This window comes from Eublepharis macularius, chromosome 9 (assembly GCF_028583425.1).
Source record: "Eublepharis macularius isolate TG4126 chromosome 9, MPM_Emac_v1.0, whole genome shotgun sequence".
Classification (NCBI taxonomy): Eukaryota; Metazoa; Chordata; class Lepidosauria; order Squamata; family Eublepharidae; genus Eublepharis; species Eublepharis macularius.
The window spans coordinates 6,877,309-6,902,842 of NC_072798.1; the positions used below are offsets into that span (position 1 = coordinate 6,877,309).

Genomic DNA, 25,534 nt, shown 5'->3' on the forward strand with positions numbered 1-25,534 from the left:
ACAAGCTTTTGGGAGTCAAAACTTGCTTCTCCAGATGTGTAGAGGAGGGAAATCATTTTACACAAAAATTTGGAATATTCAAGATTCAAAGTCTACATGGCTGAAGATAAGTGAATCTGAGCTTGGTAGGGTTGCCAACATTCCTGGAGATTTGGGGGTGGTTCTTGGGCAGGGTGGAGTTTAGGAACTCAGTCGGGATGTAATATCTTTCTAGGACATCCATTTCTCCTAAACTCTCCCAGATCACGATAGCTTTGGTGGGAAGACTCTATGGCATCCCATAGAATCCACCCTCCAAAGCTGCCATTCATTCTACATTGGCATTCTAGAATGCCATTCATTCTACCTTGGACAAACTGCCCAGTCCCTTTGACAAAGAATTAATGGACATAAGTCTGACATCAGAAACCAAAATGTTCAAAAACCAATGGGGGAACATTTCAACTTTCCAGGACATTCAGTTGCTGACCTAAAAGTAGCAGTTCTCCTGCAGAGGAATTTCAAAGGGAGATTAGAAAGAGAGACTGCTGAATTGCAACTGATAATGAAGCTCAAGATGATGTGTCCACTTGGACTGAATCAAGACCTAGGCTTCCTGTCTCATTACCAATGCTGATTTCTCCACACACATTACCTCTCTGCATACCCCACCATATCCAATCACTCCTGCTATTGTCATTCACCAGCTATTGTCATTTGGATTCTGTAATCACTCTCCAAGATATAAGCATAGATGGACTCACATTTTAGCTGTATCTGAAGAATTGAGCTATGTCTCACAAAAGCTCATACCCTACCACAAATTTTATTAGCCTTATAGGAGCTTCTGGACCCTTGCTCTTTTCTACTGCTACAGACAGACCAACACAGCTACCCATCTTCCTTCCTTCCTGCCATTCCCTTCCTAATCTTTTCTTCTTAACCTATTTTCTCCTTCCTTCCTTCCTTCCTTCCTTCCTTCCTTCCTTCCTTCCTTCATCTGCCTTTTTCAATTGTACTTAAAGCAGATTACAGAGTTATAAGAACAGTTTAATAAAGGCTACCTGGATTTCCCAGATTACAAGATCAAACAAACTGGATTTCACCATCAGAGAAAAATGAGTATAATCAATCCAATAAACAATATAGTGCTTCTAAGGGAACTGACCTCTGCAGTCCGGAGATCAGTTGTAATTCTGGGAGAACCCCAGGCCCCAACTGGAGGTTGGCAATCCTAGAGCTTGGCCAGTGCTCCACCTGAGAACTCCCACCTTGAACTTCATGACAGGAGAAAAGTGGGACCTAAATGAAATTACTGAATCACTAGCAGGGATCCAAAGAGGCAAGGGCTTCGAATTTGCAGTTTCAGGATGTGAATGATGTGTATCCACAATGTGTTCAGGCAAAGCGCTGTGCTTAGAAACCGATATTACACCCACATCGTTTTTTGCAGGACTTCACTTTGACTGCTGTTCCCCTAAGTGGCTCAGCTCGTAAATCACTGTCGAAGCACTGCGACCGAAGCGTGCTTTGGCTCAAGTCAACTGTGGGGATCTGATGCCAACCACAACCGCTGACCCGGGTTCGCTGGCTTTGGGGGTTCCACAGTGACCTCGGAATGCCCCCCCATTTTTTTTTTCATCCGGGAATAACAGGAGGGAATTGAGTTTCATGTGGATTGGAAACACATGTGGAGTCCAAGGACTGTAGGAATCCCTCCAGCTCCCGCGGGGTCACTCTCCCGTGATGCTAATTACACTTTTAACAAACATTGGAGAGGCAGGGCTCTCTCAAGTGTAACCTTGACTGCAAAGTCGGGTTGCTTTTCCTTCTGTCCTCCTTGTGGCACCTCAGGGAAATCCAAGTCATGCAACTTGATTCTTGGAAATGTCATTGTTTGGAGGGGGTGGGGAGGAGTGGGGAGACATCCCGCTAGATCAGAGAATGTTTCTTGGTTCTTACACTTTGAGCAACAGAAGCTCCTTGTTGGAATTGAATGGCAGGCAAGAGAAAGACAGGCGATCTGTTCATAGCACATTACTTTTGCCTTTTTTAATTAAAAAAAACCTGCTTGAACTGGTGTTGCCAACCTCCAGGTAGGCCCTGGAGATCTGGAATTACAATTGATCTCCAGACTACAGACATCAGTTCCCCTGGAGAAAATGGCTGCTTTGGAGGGTGGACTGTATAACCTGATACCATCTTCTCAAACTCAAACCCTCTTATCGCCAAATCAACCCTCCTTTCATGGGGTTGGACATTTTCTCTGTGGGAACTGATTTCTGTAGTTTGGATCTCTCCAGACTCCATCTTCCATCTTGGAGATCTCCAGATTCCAGCTAGAAGTTGGCAACCTTAGTTCCAAATGATTCAGGTCTCAGTTGTCCATTGGTTCATTCCCCATTTTTAGCTCTTTTTGATTTTGCTACTACAGACTAACACGGCTAACTCCTCTGGATCTTTAGCTCTATATCTGCTGTGTAAACAATTTGCTAACAATTATGAGTTACAGCAGAATTTGAGTCCAGGGTCACCTTAGATCCCAACAAGATTTTCAGGGTATAAACTTTCGAGAATCATAGCTTCCTTCAGGGCTTTAGCACCCTTTAGGCAGTTCTGACCCTCAAAAGTTTATACCCTGAAAATCTTGTTGGTCTCTAAGGTGCCACTGGACACAAATTCTGCTGTCCTACTGCAAACCACCATGGCTGTCTACCTGGTTTTGATCTGACCTCTCTCTGACATTTGTGGCTTTTAATGGTTATATGTAGTGCTGTTGAATGCTGTTTTTAAAGCCATCATGAGCCACTGTTGATGACAGAAAAGATGACATATACATATCTAATAATTCCAGAGGAGTTAGCCATGTTAGTCTGCAGTAACAAAATAGCAGAGTTCAGTAGCACCTTTAAGACTAACCATCTGATGAAGAGAGCTGTGGCTCTTGAAAGCTTATGCTACAATAAAGTTGGTTAATCTTAAAGGTGCTACTGGACTCTTTGCTATATATCTAATAATAAGTCAAACCCTCTTAGATATATATTAGATATATAACTTTGCTATATATCTAATAATAACTAATAATAATATATCTAATAACTTTCTCACCACTCTGGGTGGAGCACTAATCGGTCTAGAAGAGCGGTATATAAGTGCAGTTGTTGTTGTTATCTTAATAAATGTAAATGGAATTAATGAATTAATTAACATGCCCAGTATTGGACATTCCTTGTGTAACCCTGTTGTATCCTGGGATAGTTTTCCTCCATCGAGAAAGAATGGTTTAGGTCCAGTTCAAACAAATTTGCATGACATTGCCAATGTTTATCCCTCCTCACTGGGCCAAACGCTTCTCCATCAGATTGTAACCTAACACATTTTTACTCTCAGGTAGTTTCATGACTGTCAGGATAACAACAGCGGCACATTTTTCACTCCCTGGAAGGATGAGCTTTACCTACTTTGGAGGCAAGATCTGGGTTCTGCTACTTCGCAGAGTGCGGTGTGAGTGTGCTTGGAATGTGTGTGATCCTCGCACTGTGTTCTAGAACTGTAAATAAAATTGTCCTCTCTGCCATTATCATCCACAGCTCACCAGAGTGCCGGTGGAGTCCTGTGAACAATACAAGAACTGCAGTGAGTGCCTTGGCGCAGGGGACCCCCACTGCGGATGGTGTGTGCTCCACAACATGTAAGTGCAACTTTTGGGGAATGGAGACGGGGGAAGCAGCTGCTTTCCCCCCTTCTTCTGACTCTCCCACCTCACTTTTCTCACAGCCAGCTGCAAAGACAGGAGAAAGCTGCAAATGGGCCAGTAGAGATGGGCACAAACCAAAATACAAACCAAAGTTCGGCAAGAACTGGGCTGGTTTGTGGTTCGCAAACCGGTGGTTCGACAGAGCCCATTTCTGATGAACTGCCATGAACTTAAGGCTGCTTCGTTTGGTTTGGTTTTTGCTTCATTACTGCAGACAACCTGGCACTGATCAAGCAGTTGCCTGGGCAACAGGGGATGGGCTTTCTGCAGACTTTCTGCTGACCCAGAAGTGGCCTTCTGCTGACTCGGAAGTGACCTTCTGTTGACCTGAAAGTTGCGTTTTCATGAACCAGACAAAGTGGTTAGCAAGCCAGGGCAGGTTTGTGAATGTTCGTGGTTCATGAAATGTGACAAGCCACGAACCGCACGGTCCATTTTTCCCTGGTTCATGCCATCTCTATGGGCCAGTCTGGGGAGGGGAGATGAAACAGCTGGTTTGGAGAAACAGGTGGTTTCTGCAGCTGTAACCACAGAACACATCACAGCTGTAACCACAGAACACATCACAGCAAAACAACAACAAGATTCTATTTATATATAATAACATTCGATTTATGTGCTGCCCTTCAGAACAACTTAATGTCCACTTAGAACGGTTAACAAAGTGTGTTATTATTATCCTCATGACAGTCACCCTGTGAGGTGGGTGGGGCTGAGAGAGCTCTGAAAGAGTTGAGAGTGACCCAAGATCACCCAGCTGGCTTCAGGCAGAGGAGTGGGGAATCAAACCTGGCTCTCCAGATTAGAGTCCTGCCGCTCTTACACCAAACTGACTCTCAGAAGAGGGGGAAACATGGAAAGTGGGTGATTAGGAGATGCTTTCGTGTGAATGCTCCAAAAATACTGGCTCCCATTGAGTCGGGAGAACCCCAGCAGAATCTAAACTCAACTTGTTAACAAAAGTAACATCGAGCCTGGCCCTTTAAAGTTTCGTCCATTAAAATATGGCCCTTTAACCCTATCAAAGGGCCCCTTAAGAGGACAAATCAGGCCTGAACATAGAATTTATTTCCCTTCTCTGACTGTCAATGGATGCGCACCATTGGGTCGGGGACTAGAAGAGCAATTCGGGCTGCCGCAAGTTAATGTAAAGCAGGGAGAGAGGGCAACCAGTGGACAACAGGGCAAACTTTGACTGAGCAGAGGTAAAGGAGGGTTGCAGTGCCTGTACCAAAAGATCTCCCTCCCCTTGCCAATTCCCCCTCTTCACACACTGGGATACAGACTAACTTTTCTTTCCAAGGGGCAGCCTGCCGTGCATGGGAACATTGATTTCTGAGACTCTTCTTTTCTAGCCTTACAGAGAGAAATTTGACTCTGTGCACACAGAGCGAGGGAGAAAACAGCCTGAAAAGAAGGGGGCATTGATTGGAGTTTACTTGGTGAGGAGGGGAGTTGGAAAAAGCCGGTCACCTGAGCTTGCCATTGCTTGATCTTTCCCGTGCATCAGGCTGTCTCCACCAATTCTTCCCCCTCCCTTAGTTCTCCTCCTCAGTTCACTGTGTGGGCCATCCCAGAGTCACTTCAAGTGTGTGTGTGTGTGTGTGTGTGTTATGTATTGTCAAGTCTCCTCCAAACTATGGTGACCCAATGAATGAAAGACTTCCAAAACGTCCTATCATTAACAGACTTGCTCAGATCTTGCAAACTGGAGGACATGGCTTCTTTTATTGAGTCAAGCCATCTCATTTTGGGTTTTCCTCTTTTCCGACTGCCTTCCACTTTTCCTAGCGTTATTGACTTTTCCAGAGAATCTTGTCTTTTCATGATGTGACCAAAGTACGATAGCCTCAGTTTTGTATTTTAGCTTCTAGGGAGAATTCAGGCTTGATTTGATTTGGTATCCACTTATTTGTCTCTTTGGCTGTCCGTGGTATCCGCAAAACGCTCCTCCAGCACCCCATTTCAAATGAATCAGTTTTCTTCCCGTCGGCTTTCTTCATTGTCCAACTTCCATATCCATACATAGTAATGGAGAATACCATACTTTGGATTATCTTGATCTTGATCCCCAAAGAGACATATTTATCTTTAAGGATCTTTAAGGATCTTTTCTAGTTCCCTCACTGCCGGTCTTCCAAGGCTCAATCTTCTTCTGATTTCTTCATCATGGCAAGTAGCAAGGAATTCTTTGGAGGATGTAGATTGGAAATGAGGCCAATAGACTGCCATGCCATCTTCTGCATCAGGAAAGGAAAAAGAGTACCTGCTGGGGAGTTTTGTGATGATCCCATGTTTGTGCATGTTAGTTGAGCAGAGTTAATGCTTTTCAGTGACGAGAGACATTTTCCACTTAAGTGTAGAATCCTGTACAGGTTGAGAAGGTATAGCACGGGCACAGAAAGACGCACATGAGCTGTGCTCATCTCATCACAACGTTCATGCCATGAATTCAGGCACTCTTTTTGCTAGAGCTAGTCTATTTACACTGGTCTCCTTGGACATGCTCTGCCAGGCAAAATTGGTCCCGAGCATCACACATAGAATAGGATGACTCAGAATCATATCGTGTAATAGATCTGACCTGGACAGCCCAGGCAAGTCCAATCTCATCAGATCTCAGAAGCTAAGCAGGGTTGGCCTTGGTTAGTAATTGGATAGGAGACCTCCAACAAAGACCAGAATCACAGAGGTAGGCAATGGCAAACCGCCTCCATTAGTCTCTTGCCATGAAAACCCCACCAGGGGTCGCCATAAGTTTAATTATGACTTGTGGGCAGGAATTCATTGCATACTTTATAGGCCTTTTGAAGCCCCTAATGTTTTAATGAGATGGAGGAAAGCCAGAACTGGCTGTTTGGTTCGGGGAACAGATGCTTTGGAGGGAAAAGAGGCAGGCACCAAGAAATACATTGGCAGGTGCTGTGGTGCCCACGGGCACCATGTTGGGGATCACTGATTTATTGTTTAGTGCAAAGTCTTCCAGCACTCTCTCATTGAAGAGCTCAGGGCGCCTTATGATAACACATCCAATAGAAACTGGAGGGGAGCTCCACGTGCATGTTGTTTTGTTTTCTGTGTGTGAGTTTTGTGCAGTCAAGTCGCTTCCAACTTACGGCCATCCTATGCGTTCGTGACCTCCAAAATGTTCTATTATTAACAGCCTTGCTCAAATCTTGCAAACTAGAGGACGTGGCTTCTTTTATTGTGTCAGTCCATCTCATGTTGGGTTTTCCTCTTTTCCTGCTGCCTACTGTTTTGTTTGTAGGGGAAACTGATGGGGCATTGTCCCAATGCCCCATCAGTTGTAGATAATTGTAAATCTCCAGATGTCACAAAAATGCCACAAGCGGTAGGCCCCCCTCACCGTGCAAGGAAGCAACCTCTGCAGCCGCTGTCCCGGGAGCATCTAGTAAGTTTCCCTCAAAATCTCAGCTCTTGTCTCCGATCACATTAGAGATTCCGCAGGACGAGCAGGGAAGGTTTTCATTTTCTCCCTTTCAAATTTCAGCTCCCTGTTGTTGCCTTGGAACAGGCCGGTCTCAGACTGTAACTCAATCCCACTCTGATCGATCGACCCCTGCTTTACCTTTCTTGATCCAAGTCTTGCGAATCAGTAAGCAGGGTCTCAGGTAACTCTAGCTGCCTTCAGAGGCTGCGATAAAATCTGGCTCTTAGAAAACCCTCCTCCCCCCCCCCCCCGCCCCTCTCCCCCCCCTTGACTTTTGAGATGCTAAGGCATGTTTTGTGTCTCTCGCAAATTCTTTAGCAGACTCGGAGGCTCCTTTGACTTGGCAGGCTGGTATTGAAGCCGTTTAGCCAAGAGGCTCAGACAAACACTTTTTGATCTTCTCCAGTGCCTTAAACCACCTTCTCCAATAGTAGAAAAGAACGAGAGTCCAGTAGCACCTATAAGACTCACAAAATTTGTGGTAGGGTATGAGCTTTCGTGAGTCACAGATACCTGAACTCTTGCTCTTTTCTACTGCTACAGACAGACTAATACAGCTACCCATCTTGATCCACCTTCTCCTAGATTTGGGGATGTAGCATTGTAGGATTACGATTAGGAATGTGCATATACCTGTGGCCCTGAGACGTTATCGACATCCTTCTTAGAATCATAGAGTTTGAAGAGGCCATGTAAGGTACTATCAAGTCACAACCAACTAATGGCAGCCCTATAGGATTTTCGAGGCAAGAGACTTTTAGGATGGTTTGCCCTTGCCTGCTTCTGCTTAGCAACCCTAGACTTCCTTGGTGGTCTCCTGTAGAAGCACTAATTCGGGCCAATGCTGTCTGACTTCCAAGATATGATGAGATCAGCACCAGATCAGACTGGAAGGGGCCTTAAAGATCATCAAATCTTATCCCCTGCTCTAGAGCATCCTTGACTAATGGTTACCTAACAAAGCCATTTTGGTGAAGTGGTTAAGAGTGGCAGGACTCTAATTGTAAAAACCAGGTTTGATTCCCCACTCCTCCGCTTGAAGCCAGCTGGGTGACCTTGGGTCAGTCACAGCTCGCTCAGAGCCCTCTCAGCCCCACCCACCTCACAGGGTGTTTTGTTGTGGGGATAATAATGGCATACTTTGTAAACCGCTCTGAGTGGGCATTAAGTAGTCCTGAAGGGCGGTATATAAATCAGTTGTTGTTGTTGTTACCTAGCCTCTGCTTGAAAACTGTAGCGAGGGAGAGCTTACCCCTATGTAACTGGTTTCAGGGTTGACGTGCTCTCTTACTGCTAGAAGTATCTTCTGATGTTCAAGTGAAAACTACCATCCTGTAACTTAAGCCCACTAGATCTAGTATTGCCATTCGGGGCAACCCAAGTCTTCTTTTCTTTGGCTATCAGACAATGTTCTTTCCAGGGACTTTTTTGATGAACATCCCTTCTCTTTGTTGGCTTAGATTCAACCCAATATTTCTGCTTATGGAAGAACTCCTGTTCTTTTAGTGACTCTCTGTGCAGTCGTACAACACATATACAGGGCATCAGGAAAGAACAAAGTGGATGAAGTGCCAACTCACAAAGCTGAAGTTGTTTCCCAGTTCCTAGTTGCTTATTCACAGTTCCTTATTCACATTTCCTAGTTCCTTATTCGCAGTTCCTAGTTCCTTATTCCTAGTTCCCAGTTCCTTGTTTGCAGTCCCTAGTTCCTTATTCGCAGTTCCTAGTTACTTATTCACAGACCAGTCCCCAGTTCCTTATTGGCAGTTCCTAGTTACTTATTCGCAGAACAAAACACAAATATTGGGGGAAGTTGCAAAGCTCTGTACCCCAAAACAAAGACTGTAGGAGCACGTATCATATACCTCTGTATTCAGCAGACTCTCCCCTCCAAGTGGACATATACTGGGTCCTCCTACAAAGCCCGGTTCTTGAGTTAACAGCTTCAAAGTTGGGTAAGAGATACAAGCCCTCTATACTCCCAAAGAACCTTGGATGGCCCCAGATCACACAGCCTTGCACTCACTAGACTGCCCCCTACAAACAGACAGGCACTGGTGCCCATACAAGATTGTTTGGGAATGCAGAGGGCTTGTATCTCTTACTCTACTTTGAAGCTGTTAACTCAATAACTAGGCTTTGTAGGAGGACTCAGTATATGTCCAATTAGATGGGAGAGTCCACTGAATACGGAAGTATACGCTCCTACAGTGTTTGTTTGTGGGTAATAAGGAACTAGGAACTGCGAATAAGGAACTGGGAACTGGTCTGTGAATAAGGAACTAGGAACTGTGAATAAGGAACTGGGAACTGGGAACCAACTTCAGCTTTGTTGCCAACTCTCCCCTTTTGTGGTGCCTTTTCCTTGCAAGTTAATAGGAAAGGAAGGAGCTTGTATGGTCCACAAGTGGTCAAAGCGTCCATGATTTTATTGTCGAAGGCTTTCACGGACGGAGAACGATGGTTGTTGTGGATTTTCCGGGCTGTATAGCAGTGAAGCCTCCCTCCATTAGCATTCCACACCCTGAGAAACTCTTACAGGATGACTCAGCCCAAACCCACCTTCCGGAGTAGATATAAATTACCTGCCAACATCTTCTCCACACTGTGACACTGAGAGATCTCTGTCTTTTGGTGCTACACCTCTGAAGATGCCAGTCACAGCTGCTGGCGAAACATCAGGAACTACAATGCCAAGACCACGGCTATACAGCCCAGAAAATCCACAACAACCGTCCATGATTTTGCCTGCAGATGCCCTGCTGGTGGGACTATATGGAAAACATCTCAATGGACAGCAGTTGCAGCTCCATATTATTGTTTTTGCAAGCTACAGAGTACCCTGGGGACCTTGTACTTATGTTTCCTCCTTATTTTGAAACACCAAAAAGTGTCTTAGAAGTACGGAGATGCTCTATTTGATCGGGCCTGCGAATATGCCAAGAGGCTTACTTTTTGTCAGGGCTAAGATAAAAGAGGTTGCCAGGTAACGGGAACACGACAGCCCCCCATCGCCCGATCTCACGGAATGGCTCAAACTCGAGTCCAGTGATGCTCGGCCCTTCCCTTCTTGCTGCATCTCAAATGCCCTTTGGAGGTCCGGGCAGGAGACTTTGTCTGCTGTTATTTCCCATTTTTATGGATGACCAGGATATTAATGCATAGCCTGTCAGGCACTTTCTGCTGACATGCCGGTCTCTGGAGCAAGATCAGTGGTGTTATGATAGATGGATGAATTGCGGGGGGTGGGGGGGGACCCATCTCCGTTGCAAGGCTGTTTCCAGGGAGTTGCTTTCTGTCTCCTTCCCCGGCATCTCTGTATCCGTCGATGATCTGCCAATGAGAGAAAATGGCACACCGAAGGAGTTCTCCCCGAGGTAGGGTCATGTCGACTTCCGATTATATTTTCTCCCTGAATTTTCATCATTCTTGACAATGTTAGTTGCCTGACAGCTCGGCAGAGAAGGATAAACCAGACTCCCGGCCTCTTGTAATAAAACTGCTTTATGGATGCTCATCTGTCTCCTTCCATGCGTGGATCTTGCAGCCAGACACACACTCTTTCCTCTCCTGTACAACCTTCTTCACATAATCGCCAGGTATTCGGGTATTCTTCAGGTGTTCAGGAGCTGTCAGGATGCATAGGTCAGTCTCCTTCACTGTCCGTCTGTCAATCGCATTTTTTATCCAGCCCTTTCTGTAAGGAGCTTAGGGGGGTACATAGAATTGTCCTCTTCTCCATTCTATCCTGACAACAACTCTGCGAGGTAGGCACAGAGAAAGTGACTGGCTCATGGTCGCCCAAGAAGTGAACTCATTGAGCAGCGATTCAGATTTGGGTCTTCTAAGTTCCGAGTCCAAACCCGAAACCTCGCAGTTAGCTGACCCCAAATCTTCATTTTGGTTTTACTCGTACCCTGTGTATGTGTGCTTAATTTTTGCGCTGTTTTCTGATCCCTCGCACTCAATTTTTCCCATAAAATGTTTGCTTCTTTCCAGTGCTATTTGCACATCTGTAAATCAGCTTTATGGTCGGGGAAGACCAATCACACCAGATCTTGGAAGCTAAGCAGGGTCGGCCTTGGTTAGCAATTGGATGGGAGACCTCCAACTAAGACCAGGGTTGCAGAGGCAGGCAATGGCTTTCTTGTGATTAAAACTCCATCAGGGGTCACAATATTGAAGGCACTCTCCACCACAAAATCAGCTTTATGTGTGTAAATTAGTACATTGTGCATATAAATAGGAGGGAAGGTGGTATGGTAAAGCCCAATCTTGTCAGGTCTCAGAAGCTAAGCAGGGTTGGTCAGTACTTGGATGGGAGACTGCCAAGGAAGACTGCAGCTGTTCTGCAAAGGAAGACAAACCACCTCTTGCCTGGAAAACACTATGGGATTGTCCTAAGTTGGTTGCAACTTGATGGCACATACGTACCATATTACGGACTTAATATACATAACTGCATATAAAATCTTACTAGGTGCATAAATAGTACCAAGGAATCCACAAAACCACCAGTGAAAAATAGATCCTAAACAATTGACAAAAATAATTAAGCATAAAAAAAGAAATGAATTGGGAAAAAAGGGAAGAAGCAGGAGGTGAGAGGAAGATTTCTCTTCCCTCTCCCTACTGCTTATCCTAGGAGTATATTTTTGAGGCGTATAAAATTTGCATTAAAGCGCAAATCAGTTCCGTACAGTGGAGCAGACCGTGCACAGTAAAACTGAATTATTAAAGGTCGTAAGATTCTCATTGGATCTTCTAGGCTGAAGATTCCACATCAAATGTTTCCCTGATGGGACTTTTTATCCTTTGCAGAGAGCAAAAGGGACCTCGTCTTCCTCCTTTCACTGGTGGAAAAACTGGTAGGGTACAACCCAATGGTTCCCTCTGGGCTCACTTCACATTCAAAAGAACACCCAAGAAGGTCAATTAGTACCGGTTAATCTCCCAGCCTCCCCTCTCCTCGGATGACCAAGGATTTTGGAAATGTGTAGCCAGACGTCAAGGGCTTCTTGGAAACATGATACCTTCATTGGTACTTAGCCACAGAATTTTCAATATTAAATTCAAGTCAGGAATAAATCACAAAGGCTGTAAAATTAAATACAACAATTCGCTTTTGTAAAATGTATTATATATGTCATTTATACCCTGCCTTTCTCCTCAAAGGGGACTCAAAGCCACTTACATCCTTCTCCTCTCCTTCATTTTATCCTCACAACAACCTGGTGAGGTAGGTTAGGCTGAGAGTGTGTGAATAGCCCAAGATCATCCAGCAAGCTGGCAGAGTGGGAATTCGAACCTGGGTCTTCCAGATCCTAGTCTGCCAACCACTACACCATGCTGGGTGTAGCAAATAGGTCAGGACTATCCCTTGTAACTCCACAATGTGACTTCACTTGGTTTGTTTCTTTTTTTTATAGCATCCTATCTTTTTGGAGTCCAAAACCTCCTTTCCCTCCATTCATTCATTCATTCATTCATTCATTCATTCATTCATTCATTCATTCATTCATTCATTCCTTGTCTGCCTTTCTCACTGAGGCCCAAGGCGGATTACACAGAGCAAGTGGAATACAATATAATCAACAGCTAGGACATTTACTGAGCAAAATACAAAATAATGATCAACAGGACATTCAATGAGCAGATATGACAGCATATGAGAGCAGAAAACAGGCATGTATTTGGAAGCCTAAGACAAAACTGATTGAAACTTGCCAAGAGCCCCTCAGTCTTTCTGAAAACAGGTGTTGTCTCTGATGTTTCCTGCCTGGCTTCTTGTGGGCAAAGGTCGTGAAACGTGTAAAATCCATAAAACATGACAGAGGCAGTAACTCTCTCCTTCTAATGCCAATTCTACAAGACTGTAAGATTCACAATGGGATTTGAGAGTGTAAGAAGTCTTGGCTGGGCCAGCAGGCAGAGCAAAGGTGTTTAATCTGCCTAGGCTGCTACAGAGCACCGATGGAGACTAGGAAGTTGGCATCCTGGTTGCCATAGCAACATCATCAGTGGTCCATGGGCTGGAGGAGGAATAGGAAATCCCCTTTCTGCTTCTTCTCTCCTCCCCTGGCCTCCAGCAAGGTCCCGCATCACTCTAGAGAACCATTAACTTTAGTTATGGAGTCTCATACTTAATATTATATTGATCCAGGCTCCATTGGGGAGAAGGTTTGCATGCCTTCCTTCTGACCCAATTGAGTATTTTCCATGCTTTTCCCCCTGTGAGCAAAGGATTTTTTAAAAAATAAGAATGTTTAAAGGAGGGGGGAATGGGGAAGGGGGGAAGCAATTACTCACAACAGTGCAGTCGGGTGTGCTGTGTGATGAAGTTTCATCGGGCAAGACTTTGGCCCTGACATAATTATGACAGCATTAACATGATTTAAGCAGTGCACCGATCAATAGTCTAATCGAGCCCCAAATGAAGGCCGAAGTGTTGCCATGCTGTATCTTTAAAGATCAGGAATCGCAACTTGTCTCTTTCGGGGTCAGGGCCATTTTGCAACCTTAGCATCTATCAGCAAAATGGATGAGGATTCGACTGCCTCGGCTATAACTTTGCTGGAGATGTCCCTGTGGGACAGATACTGGGAGGTCTTCCTGACTTCCCCCCCCCCCAATAGTTTTGCCTGCTTCTGAGCAGCAATAGTGATGCTATGAAAAGACGGGCAGGCCAAAATTCAGTCTGGAGCCCCAGATTCTAATTTGTGGCTGAAATATTTCCAGAGTAGACATAGGATGACCTGAATTGCCCGGGCAAGCCCGATCTCATCAAATCTTGGAAGCTACGCAGGGTCGGCCTTGGTAAGTAATTAGATGGGAGACCTCCAACGAAGACCAGGGTTGCAGAGGCAGGCAATGGCAAACCACCTCTGTGAGTCTCTTGCCATGAAAACCACGCTAGGAGTCGCCATACGTCAGCTATGACTTGTTGGCACTCTCTCCCACCAATATCTGGTTGGAAATAAATCCAAGCTGTCTGTCTGTCTATCGTGTTTTGCCCAGACCTGGATAGCTCAGACAAGCCAAATTTCATCAGATCTTGGAAGCTAAACAAGGTTTGCATTGGTTAGTAATTGCATGGGAGCAGGGGTCATTTAGTAGAAAAAGAGCTGCAGAGACTCATTAGCATAACTCATTAGCATATGCCACACCCCTTGATTGGGCCAAAATGGCCGGGATTTGGCTGCTGCCAGACGGGGGAGTGTTCCCCCATCTGGCAGTGGCCCAATCAGGGCCCTTTTGGCCCCAATCCAAGCCAAAACAGGCCCAAAATGGCCATTTTGGGCACATTTTGGCCTGGATCGGGCCCAAAACGGCTCAGGTCAGGTCCGTGCTGGGTCCCTCGCCAGGCACTGACCCAATCCTGGCAGTTTTGGTCCTCCTGATCCTGGTGGAAACAGGCCCCCAGGGTATCTCCTCAGCTCGACAGCCAAAGGTGATGAGGATGAGACAAGTTCAATTTTAGAGCACCCGATTTGCAAGCATGCCAGGTCACAGCCAACCAAGCTGTAGTGTGGATATTTGACAGCCCTAGTTGATTGTGCAAGACCCCTATTTGCCTATTGCTGGGTGGTTCTGTGTGCGGGGTTGCACATAATTGGAGGCTTGGCCTGCAGCGCCTTCCCTTGGCAGGCTGTTGCTACTGTTTGGTCCACCCACTCGGCCAGCAGGATAGTGTGGGGTTGAAAAATGAAATCCTGCCCTCAAGTCATAGTTGACTTATGGCAACCCCTGGTGGGGTTTTCATGGCAAGAGATTAGCAGAGGTGGTTTGCCATTGCCCGCCTCTGTGACCCTGGTATTTGCTGGAGATCTCCCATCCAATTACTAACCAAGGCCGACCTTGCTTAGCGTCTGAGATCTGATGAGATCGGGCTCACCTGGGCTATCCAGGCCACAGCTGGTAGCTTTTAGGGCCGAGGAGGAATTTTCTGGCCAGATTATCTTCAAAAGGGGCCTTTTTTTGCCAGCTCCATGTGGCCCAAGGGTTGTTGGATAATCATAATTGACATGGTGTTTGTGGCATTGGCTAGGCCCTAACTGGGATTGGCAGGATCAATGGCCAGTTGCGATAGTGTAAGTAGGGCAATTGGTGGGCATTCAGAGGCCTCTAAAGTCAACTGGTCTTTCTCAAGCCAGCCCATCATTTGGAGTGGGGGTGGGGGGGTGTCTGCCCAACACAACAGTCGCCCTGGAGGGCTGGTTTTTAGCAACTCAGATTCAGGCGGGGCTTTTTTTCTGGGAAAAGAGGTGGTGGAACTCAGTGGGTTGCCAGCACAGGGGGCAACTCTTGGCGAGAGGTGGTGCCCCTGGTACCACATGTGTGCGCACAAAGTGCACGCATGGTCCCAGGGCCAGTGACATCACTGTGGGTCAGCGGGATCAAGGGGGGAGTTTTTAAAAGTTTAAATCGCCCTCAGTGAAAATGGTCACATGGCTGGTGGCCCCACCCCCTGATCTCCAGACAGAGGGGAGTTTAGATTGCAATCTCAACTCCCCTCTGTCTGGAGATCAGGGGGTGGGGCCATGTCACCATTTTTAAGAGGTGCTGGAACTACGTTCCTCCCCGTTCTCGCTGAAAAAAAGCCCTGGATTCAGGGCAACATTTTTTTTTACTGTTGAACGTCAGCTATTAACACATCCTAGTTTTTTCAGTATGCTGGTTCCTCTTGTCTTCCTCCCATGTGCTGGTACACCGAACCACCCCTGGTAAGAAACCCACTTACCACCTAAGTTGCTTTTTGCAAGAATTCCAGGCAGGAAACGGTGAGTCTGCAGCCACAGAGCTGGAGTTCAGTGGCATATGTCTGTTAGTGTCAAAGGTGCCACTGGACTCCTGTATTAGTTTGGTTGTAGGAAGAAGACACAAACTATTTGTTAAGTGTTTTGCTGGATTCCCTAGGTGAGCCCTGTGTGGCTGGCTGTCTCTCTTGGCCTTGATTTCCATGGCCATTGGTCCACTCACCCAACTTGATTTTTCACACAAATGTCTCTCTTAAGTGTTGGGTTTCAGCTGCTATGCACAGCTAAGACAATGTAGATAGTTCTGTGACTAACTATCCATCCGATAACTAGCTATGTTTCTCAGCTCTTCACAGCAGGTCCTTCCTCCCTTCTTTCTTTCATCCTCCCACTCTCTCTCACTCTGTCCTTTCCTCCTCCTCTCTCTCTTTTCCTTCCTCCCTCCCTCCCTCCCTTCCTCTTTTCTACTTTCTCACTCTATTACTTCCTCTCTCACTCTTTCTTCCTTTCTCCCTTCCTCTTTCCTTCCTCCCACTGTCTCTTCCTCCCCTCTTCCCTCCCTCTTCTTTCCTCTTTTCCTCCATCCCACTCTCCCTTCCTCTCTCCTTTCTTTTCCTTCCTCCCACTCTCTCTCCCTCCCCTCTCCCCTCCCTCTTCTTTCCTCCCTCCCTCTCTCTCTTCCTCTTTTCCTCCCTCCCTCCCTCTCTTCCTTCCTCTCTCCCTTCCACTTTCCTTCCTCCCACTCTTTCTCCCTCCCCTCTTCCCTCCCTCTTCTTTCCTCCCTTCCTCCTTTCTTTTCCTTCCTCCCACTCTCTCTTCCTCCCCTCTTCCCTCCCTCTTCTTCCCTCCCTCCCTTCCTCTCTCTCTTCCTCTTTTCCTCCCTCCCACTCTCTTCCTTCCTCTCTTCCTTCCTCTTTCCTTCCTCCCACTCTCTCTCCTTCCTCTCTTCCCCCCTCTTCTTCCCCCCTCCTTCCTGACCACTCCCTCCCTTCCTCTTTCTCCCCTTCCCTTCCTTCCTCCTCCCCTCCCCCGTCTTCTCCTTCCTCCCCCCTCCCTCCCTTTCCTTCCTACCTTCTGAATGCTCTGGTACTGGCCGACTGGGCTGTAGAGAGCTGTGAACAATGGCAACCTCCCCTCCAGGCCCTTCTGGAAAAAGATAGGAAATGCATTTAGGGAAGAAAGTCTCCATGTTGCGTGCAAATTAAATCAGCGGAAGCTGGGCACCGAGCACAACTGCAAAAGCCGTCTTCTAAATTGAAATGTGCTTGCCCAGGATTGTCCATCGGTGTTGGAAGTTATTATTTCCATTGCTCTAGTTGCGAATTAATTTCGGCAGGACTTAATCACCCTCCTACCCACTTGCAACTTCCCCTCCCGCCTTCCCCCTTTCCTTCTAATTTTCCACTTGGCTGGGGATTCTCTGGCAGTTAAAGTTTGGGCTTAGGGGAAGTCCGTGCCGGCTGCACCAGTAGAGTGGATAATCTCATTGGAACCATTGAGTTGAATAATAGCACCTTTACCTTTCGTGCTGCACTGTTTTCAAATAATTCTCTTAACAGCCTGCATTGCGGGGATGGGTCAGGCTGGGGCCAAGGTGGGCCTGCCTCCAGCAAGCAGACTTGCATTTCTGGTGGGGTTGCCCCCTGCCTCCCAAGCAGAGCACAGGTTTTGCAGGTGGGAGAGCCAGTCTTTGGCATCTCCAGGTAAGCAAGGTTTCAGCCAACAGGGCTGCGAAAGACCTCAAAGAACCGCTGCCCATTGGAGAGGTAGCAGAGCATGCAGGTTTATTCCAGTGTTCACATTTTGTGCACCTGGTTTGATAAGGAGTTGGATTGTCTCTTTAAAATACATAGATAAGGAAACATTAGATGACAAATGAAAGATGAATCCTGTCTCTCTGAATGGGGGATTTGCAGGGGGCAAGCAACAGCTGGACGTGAGATTAAGCATCACCTTTTTGCTTTCCCCTATCAAATCATAACTAACCTTCTGTTTTTAAGAAATGATTGATTCCACACATGTTGGATAATGCACTTCCAATCCTCTTTATAGATCATTTGGAATGGATTTTTGTGTGTGTGGAACAAATAATCCACCTCAAACGATTGATAAAGTGCATTGAAAGTGCATTATCCAACGTGTGCGGAATCAGCCGATATCTAAGAACGGGGAGGGACTGAGATGCAGTGGAAGAGTATCTGCTTGATAAGCAGAAGTCCCATGCTCAAACCGTGGCATTTCCAGTTAAAAGTATCGGATGGTAGGTAGTAGGTAATGTTAAAGACCTCTGCTTGAGACCCTTGAGGTATGGTTGCCAACCTCCAGGTGGTGACTGGAGAGCTCCCAAAATTACAACTGCTCTCCAAGCCACAGAGATCCGTTCCTCTGGAGAAAAGGGCTGCTTTGGAGGCAGAGCAATACGGCATTATACCCTACTGTGGTCCCTCCATTCCCCAAATCCTGGCTCCATGCCCCAAATCTCCAGGAATTTCTCAACCTGGACCTGGCAACCCTAGCTGAGAGCCACTGCCAGTCTGAGCAGGCAATACTAAGCTTGATGGACCCTTGATGGCCTATAAAGCAGTTTCTTATATAATAATAATAATAATAATAATAATAATAATAATAATAATAATAATAATAGCAGCTTTATATACCACCCTTCAGGACAACTTAACACTCACTCAGAGTGGTTTACAAAGCATGTTATTATTATCCCAACAACAATAATCACCCTGTGAGGTGGGTGGGGCTGAGAGAGCTCTGAGAGAGCTGTGACTGACCCAAGGTCACCCAGCTGGCTTCAAGTGGAGGAGTGGGGAATCAAACCCAGTTCTCCATATTAGAGTCCCGCTGCTCATCCACACCAAACTGGCTCTTGCATCCATGAACGGAAGTCCTTCAACAGTTGGGCCCTGGGAAGATGGCCAGTACTAAAAGTCTAGTTCCTTAACTCTTTCCTCATCATGTTCCCCCAAAACCTTGGGCCCTAAATTCTGAAATGCCAGCTGACCAATTTTGTTTTCTTCCTTATAAAGAGTCTAATGCTGTGCTGGATATTGTACATTCTTGAAAACAAAACAGAAAAAACAAGAAGTGAAAAATGTCCCTGCTCATGAGGGGCATAACAGACACAAAAGAGAAAGGATGTTCCTGAAAAAACTTTTCAATGGCTAGAACTTTATTTGCTCCAGTGGGACTTGATTTCTTTCTAGGTGTCCCATCAAACAAAGGGGGGTTCATCTTACATTCGCAAACACGTTATAGTTATAGTCGAACAGGAAATGTTTGGTGTAGTGAGCCAGTTTGGTGTAGTGCTTAAGAGTGCAGGACTCCAATCTGGAAAACCAGGTTTGATTCCCCACTCCTCCACTGGAAGCCAGTTGGGTGACCTTGGGTCAGTCACAGCTCTTCCAGAGCCCTCTCAGCCCCATCCACCTCACAGGTTGTGGGATAATAATAACATGCTTTGTAAACCACTCTGAGTGGGCATTAAGTTGTCCTGAAGGGCGGTATATAAATCAAATATTATTATTTATTATTACATGCACATTCTAATAAAGGAGAGTTGCTATAGCATAGTGGTTAAGTGATTTGGCTGCGAATCATCCCTCTACTGGTTCGAATCCCACTACTGCCATGAGCTCAGGAGGTGGCCTTGGGTAAGCCACTCCTCTCAGCTCCAGCTCCCCAGCTGAACTGTGGGGATAATAATAACACTAACTTGTTCACCACTTTCAGTGAGACACTAATCTGTTTAGAAGAGTGGTATATAAGTGCAGTTGTTATTAAATTCCTGGTAGCCTTTGTCCAAAGAAGAACTGGGAAATTGTTGTCTGACATGGGATCCATCTTCCATGTGTGCCATCAAACAAGTCATCTTCCAATCACATACAAGTGATAGAAGAGCAAGATTGCAGTAACACCTATAAGACAAACAAAATTTGTGGTAGGGCTTGCGTTTTCGTGACCCACAAAAACTGATGCCCTACCACAAATTTTGTTGCTGGACTCTTGCTCTTTTCTACTGCTATAGACTAACACAGCTACCCGTCTTGATCTATATACAAGTTATAGGTACGTCCAGTAATAATTTTAGTGTGCACAACGTTCAGGGGCAGGGGTGTCTTCTTCCTTTCAAGCAAATATGGCAGTCACTGGGGGTTTTTTGGCTCATCTGTTTCCCGTAATCCCATACCCTGGCAGGCGGGTGCAGGGGGGGTGGCTTTTGTGCCGCTCACTGAGGCCCAAAAAACTTTCCCTGATTGAGATCAAAAAGAGTCCAGTAGCACCTTTAAGACTAACCAATTTAGGTGCTACTGGACTCTTTATTGCTACTGCAATAAAGGTGCTACTGGGCTCTTTTTGATTTTGCTACCACAGACTAACACGGCTAACTCCTCAGCATCAATGACCATTGAAAGCACCTGATTGAGATGTGTTTCTTTGCTGGATGCTCGCAAGTGGCCCATGCTGAGAGTCGGTGTGTTCCTTCTTCCAAATGTCAGACAGACAGACCCCTGCTTTTCTGTGCCACTGAGCGCAACCCAGACTGAGAGATGATTCCCTCTCCCTACCCCATGTCAGACAACTGTTTCCCAATTCTTCTTTGGACAAAGCTTATCAGGGATTTGCATGTCAAACATTTCCGGCTTGAATGAACAAGAGAGGGAGGGAGGGAGGGAGGTTCGGCGTCAGCTCCCTTTCTTATCCAAGGCATGTTTGCCCAGATGTATCTTCCCTCGATCTGTTGGGAACCAGGAACGATTATTAATTTCAGGGGACTTTCAGGGGAACGGCCGCAGCCTGAAAGACTGGTTGTCGTCTATCCTCCAGCGTTTACTCCTGTTTCCCCTTGGCTTCTAAAACAACCTTCTCAGAATTCCCGCTGGAAGGATCTCCTGGGATGCTTTTTTTAAAAAAACCAAATCTTTGGATTTGTAGGGCAGGATAGAAAATCCCCTCATGTTCCCCCCTTCTTCTCCATGGGGATATGGTCTGTGTAAGCGTGTTCTTACTGAATCAATACGAATGGGGGCGGGGGTCTCCCACCTGGGGACAGAGATAACAGGGTGCCAATGAGGAAGGGGAGGGGATTGAGGTTCTGCCGCATGAGCCGGTTGATTTATCAGAGCTGCCGTTCCAATTCCATTAGCATGTATTAGAATAGATTAGCAGCCGGAGCAATTAGCATCCCGTTTGGCAAAGTAACGAGGGTTGGCAGCTGAGCAGGGGAACTGGCAAGGGGCCTTAGGAACCACAGTCTTGAACACATGGAACTGTCTTATACCGAATCAGACCATCAGTCTACCAAGGTCAGTATTGTCTACTCGGACTGGCAGCTGCTCTCCAGGATCTCAGGCACAGATCTTGCACGCCACCTCCTACCTCATCCTTTTAACTGGAGATGCCAGAATTGAACCTGACACCTTCTGGAACCTTGAGGCCTGGGCCGATTCCAGATGGCCTTCTCCATGCCGAAACGTCGTGCGTCGTCGCACGGAAAACGCGATATTTCGCGTTTTCCGCGCGACAACGCGCGACGTTTCGGCATGGAGAGAGCCGTCTGGAATTGGCCAAGCTCCATAAAATGGGACTTGGAAGAAATCCATGAGTAGATCCTAGGCCACCAGCCACATGGAAACCCTGTAGCATGTGAAGGAACTAGGAACACTCTTGGGTCCTCTCAACAGTCCCAGTAAGGGTCATTCAGTCACCCCCCCCCCTTTCCAGCATCACAAACCAATGAAAGTTCACCTCTGCTTCCTGTATGCCAGGTTGACAACTTCTTTTTTATTGATTTTTTTTGTAATAACAACAAACTATTAAACTATATACAATCATGAATTTGCAGTCATACAAGAAGTTAATACTAAAATCCGTTAATAAATACATACATCAAAATTAATAAACACATAACATGTCATAAGTAACAATTGAATGCATATTAAAGCAGTTTCGAGGGTTATATCTGAGCATATATCTGAACAAATATAAGGAGAAAGTACTTGTAAATTCTAACATATTAAATTGACAGATTACTTATATATTTGTGTATGTATGAAAGAGTTTAAGACCAGGTAAGGAACTATTATTTTCGAGTAATTCAAAGAAAGGAAACCATTTCTCAATAAAGTTGGTTGTTCTTGGAAAATTTTCTACTTGGTAAATTTTATCATATAACTTTTCTGATATATAATGGTCCCAGATTTTTTTGTGCCAGTTATCAATTGAGGGTGTAGACTTAGATTTCCAAAAGGTAGCTATCGCGCTCTTCGTGGCTACTAGTAGGGTGGCTATTAGGTCTCTTCTTATGGTTGAAATTTGGTCTGGGTATTTGTCCCATTGGTCCAATAGAATAATTTCTGGCATTGACAACTTCTTAACCAGCCCTCGCTGCTGTGCTTTTAACTGTAAAACTAAGAGGACACTAGTCCACTGCAAGCTCCAATAAATCACTACGTCAATATAAATACTTATATTATGTTTCTTAAAGTGCTAAGTGCTACCAGTAATCAAGTAACATCTGATCTCATCGGGTGTACCAGCATATTTGCACACTTAGATTCTGTAATGAGTGTGCTTAGCACAATGATATCTGTGATTCGCATTCTCCTTGTGTTATGAACATTGATATAGGATTTTCGGTGTGTATATTTAGTAGGATGTGCCGCTTATGTAAAAAAATTTGATTGTTTGAGATCAGATGTTACTTGATTACCGGTAGCACTCAGCACTTTAGGAAACATAAAACAAGTATTTATATTGACCAGGGCTTTTTTTCTGGGAAAAGAGGTGGTGGAACTCAGTGGGTTGCCCTCGGAGAAAATGGTCACATGGCTGGTGGCCCCGCCCCCTGAACTCCAGATAGAGGGGAGTTTAGATTGCCCTCCATGCCGCTCGGTGGAGCAGAGGGCAATCTAAACTCCCCTCTGTCTGGAGATCAGGGGGCGGGGCCACCAGCCATGTGACCATTTTCAAGAGTTTCCGGAACTCCGTTCCCCCGCGTTCCCCCTGAAAAAAAGCCCTGATAATTGACGTAGTGATTTATTGGAGCTCGTGGTGGACTAGTGTCTTTTTGGTTTAGCAATTGCACGCCCACGAGAACCTCTGTTGGTTTTCAGTGCCTTTAACTGTGGCAAAGCCACCACATGGAGATCAACATGATCTTCTGCATATTGTAGACGATTACAGCACCTCTCAAGGCACAGCTGCGGGGACCAATTGAAAAGTTGGTAATCTTAACTTTAGGGATGGTTTTGTTATTCGGGCATCGGCTTCCCAAGTGAAGTTAGTATACTACTATTCCTTTCGGCATCCGGAAAAGCAGTGGGAGATTCTCAGCTGTAGGATGCTTGCTGGTGCCTATAGGTCACTCCCACTCTCAGCCTAACCAACCTCGTAGGGTTGTTGTGAGGATAAAATGGAGGAGAATGGTGTAAGCCATTTTGGGTCGCCGTTGAGGAGAAAAGCAGGGTATAAATGAAACATTTAAAAATGAAATGAAATGCTGCCCCATGAACGGGCTAGATAACCTCACATGTTCATATTGTACTTTATTATTTATTTATTTATTTATTTTTATTTTATTCGATTTATACCCCGCCCTTTGATCCTAGAAAAGGGGTTCGTCTCTGTCTTCCTGCCTGCTTCTACATTATGCTTTTCTACGGAAATGAAAAGCTAACCAACTGACATCGTTCCACCATTGGCACAGGGTTATTTTTTTTTGTCTGCATGTGTGTTTGGGTGGGTGGCATCATGTGGCTAGGGGATCTGGAGGAATTCAAGAATCACTTACATTACGGCAGAAAGCTTGAAGGTCAACGGTATCCGCGTCTCGACATTTATGGTCTTCCTATCCTTCGGACCCTGGGGGAAGGCTTGGAAATGTCAAAACATTGCTGGAAGTGACCTTAAACTTTACACGCGAGTGTAGCTGGGGCTCTCTGAAAATCCTCTTTTTCCTGTAGGAAAATTGCTCGCACCCTGTGGAAGGAAGGGCAAATTTCAGACCCTCGCTTCTACTCTGGCGTCTGTGCCCTTCCCTTCTCCCCCCTCCACCCTGCCAATCTCTTTGCCCCAGGTTATATAAATGGAGGATGATCTCCAGAAAGAAAAGGCTGACCTGACACGTCATTACCGATGATCTGTGGACAGCTTTAGACGCGCAGCTCCAAAGCGGCGGATTTGCTGTGCTCAGGCCGTAGGACAAAATCATCTTCCCCTGGGAAGTGTATGTGCTGTCCCAAAGAGGATTCGCCTACACACTTTTGAAGCGGTGTGCTATTCGTTTATTTATATAGGTATATATAGAACCATTCCTGTCTATAAAATATTCAAGGTGTTAATGGGTGAAGCTGCCTTCGATCTAGCTCGATTCAGGGTAGCCTGTTCTGAGAGCCAGCGTGGTGTAGTGGTTAGAGTGTTGGACTAGGATTTGGGAGACCCAGGTTTGAATCCCCGCTCTGCCGTGGAAGTTTTCTGGGTGACTTTGAGCCAGTCACACAGTGTCTCTCTACACAAAATATCTGAGATGTGAAGAACACGTGTCAGGAGATGCAATCTTAGCCAGGAAGAGTAGTTTAAATAATAATAACAATAATAACATTCAATTTATATACCGCCCTTCAGGACAACTTAATGCCCACTCAGAGCAGTTTACAAAGTATGCCATTATTATCCCCACAACAAAACACCCTGTGAGGTGGGTGGGGTTGAGAGAGCTCTGTGAGAGCTGTGACTCGCCCAAGGTCACCCATCTGGCTTCAAGTGGAGGAGTGGGGAATCAAACCCGGCTCTCCAGATTAGAGTCCCGCACTCTTAACCACTACACCAAGCTGACTCTAAAAAGACAGAGACAGCAGCAGGGCAAAGGTTTTGCTATACACTGGAGCACTGTGAAGGGAAGCTTCAGCCCGTTACAACCTCTCAAGGTTCAAGCCCGGCTCTGAAAGCCCCAGCCCATTTCCAATCCTGTACAGTTTTAGATTGGAAATGAAATTGACAGAGCCTACAGGGAGGCAAAGATGAAATTAACAAAAACTCTGGGGAGCGATCTATGCTCGCTCTATTTTTTAAAACTATGCTTCCTGGCTAACATTGCATCTCTCTACAACTGACAAACACGCGCCAAAGCATCTCGTGTTGAGATACTCACAGCCTCAGCCTCACCTACCTCACAGGGTTGTGGTGAGGGTAAAATGAGGAGAAGAGAACAATGTCAGCTACCTTGAGTCCTCATTGTGGAAAAAGGCGGGGTGTACCGCTCCTTTGAGAGAGCTGTGGATACAGCCGGTGATAGCTTCCAAAATTTCTTTCTATGTCTTCCTTGCTAGCTCATGCTGATCGTATTGCTTTGGCTGTGGCTAAATTCCTGGCAGCAGGGGCTTCTAGATGGCGATGGAAATAGAGGGTGGTACTTGTAAGCTTGGTTCCTTCCAAATTTACTAGATCATAGGATTCAGAGAATCATAGAGTTGGAAGGGACCTCCAGGATCATCTAGTCCAACCCCCTGCACAATGCAGGAAATTCACAACTACCTCCCCCGCACATACACCCCAGTGACCCCTGCTCCATGCCCAGAAGAT

At 45.9% G+C, this 25,534-nt stretch overlaps 1 protein-coding gene across 1 annotated transcript in view; it reads left to right on the top strand.

The window, feature by feature from the left end:
* Positions 1-25,534, top strand: part of PLXNA4 (plexin A4) — a 749,270-nt gene that overhangs the window by 475,709 nt on the left and 248,027 nt on the right. The window contains exon 5 of the mRNA XM_054988198.1: positions 3,570-3,670. Coding sequence (XP_054844173.1) covers positions 3,570-3,670 — 101 coding nt within the window. The remainder of the gene's footprint in view (positions 1-3,569; positions 3,671-25,534) is intronic.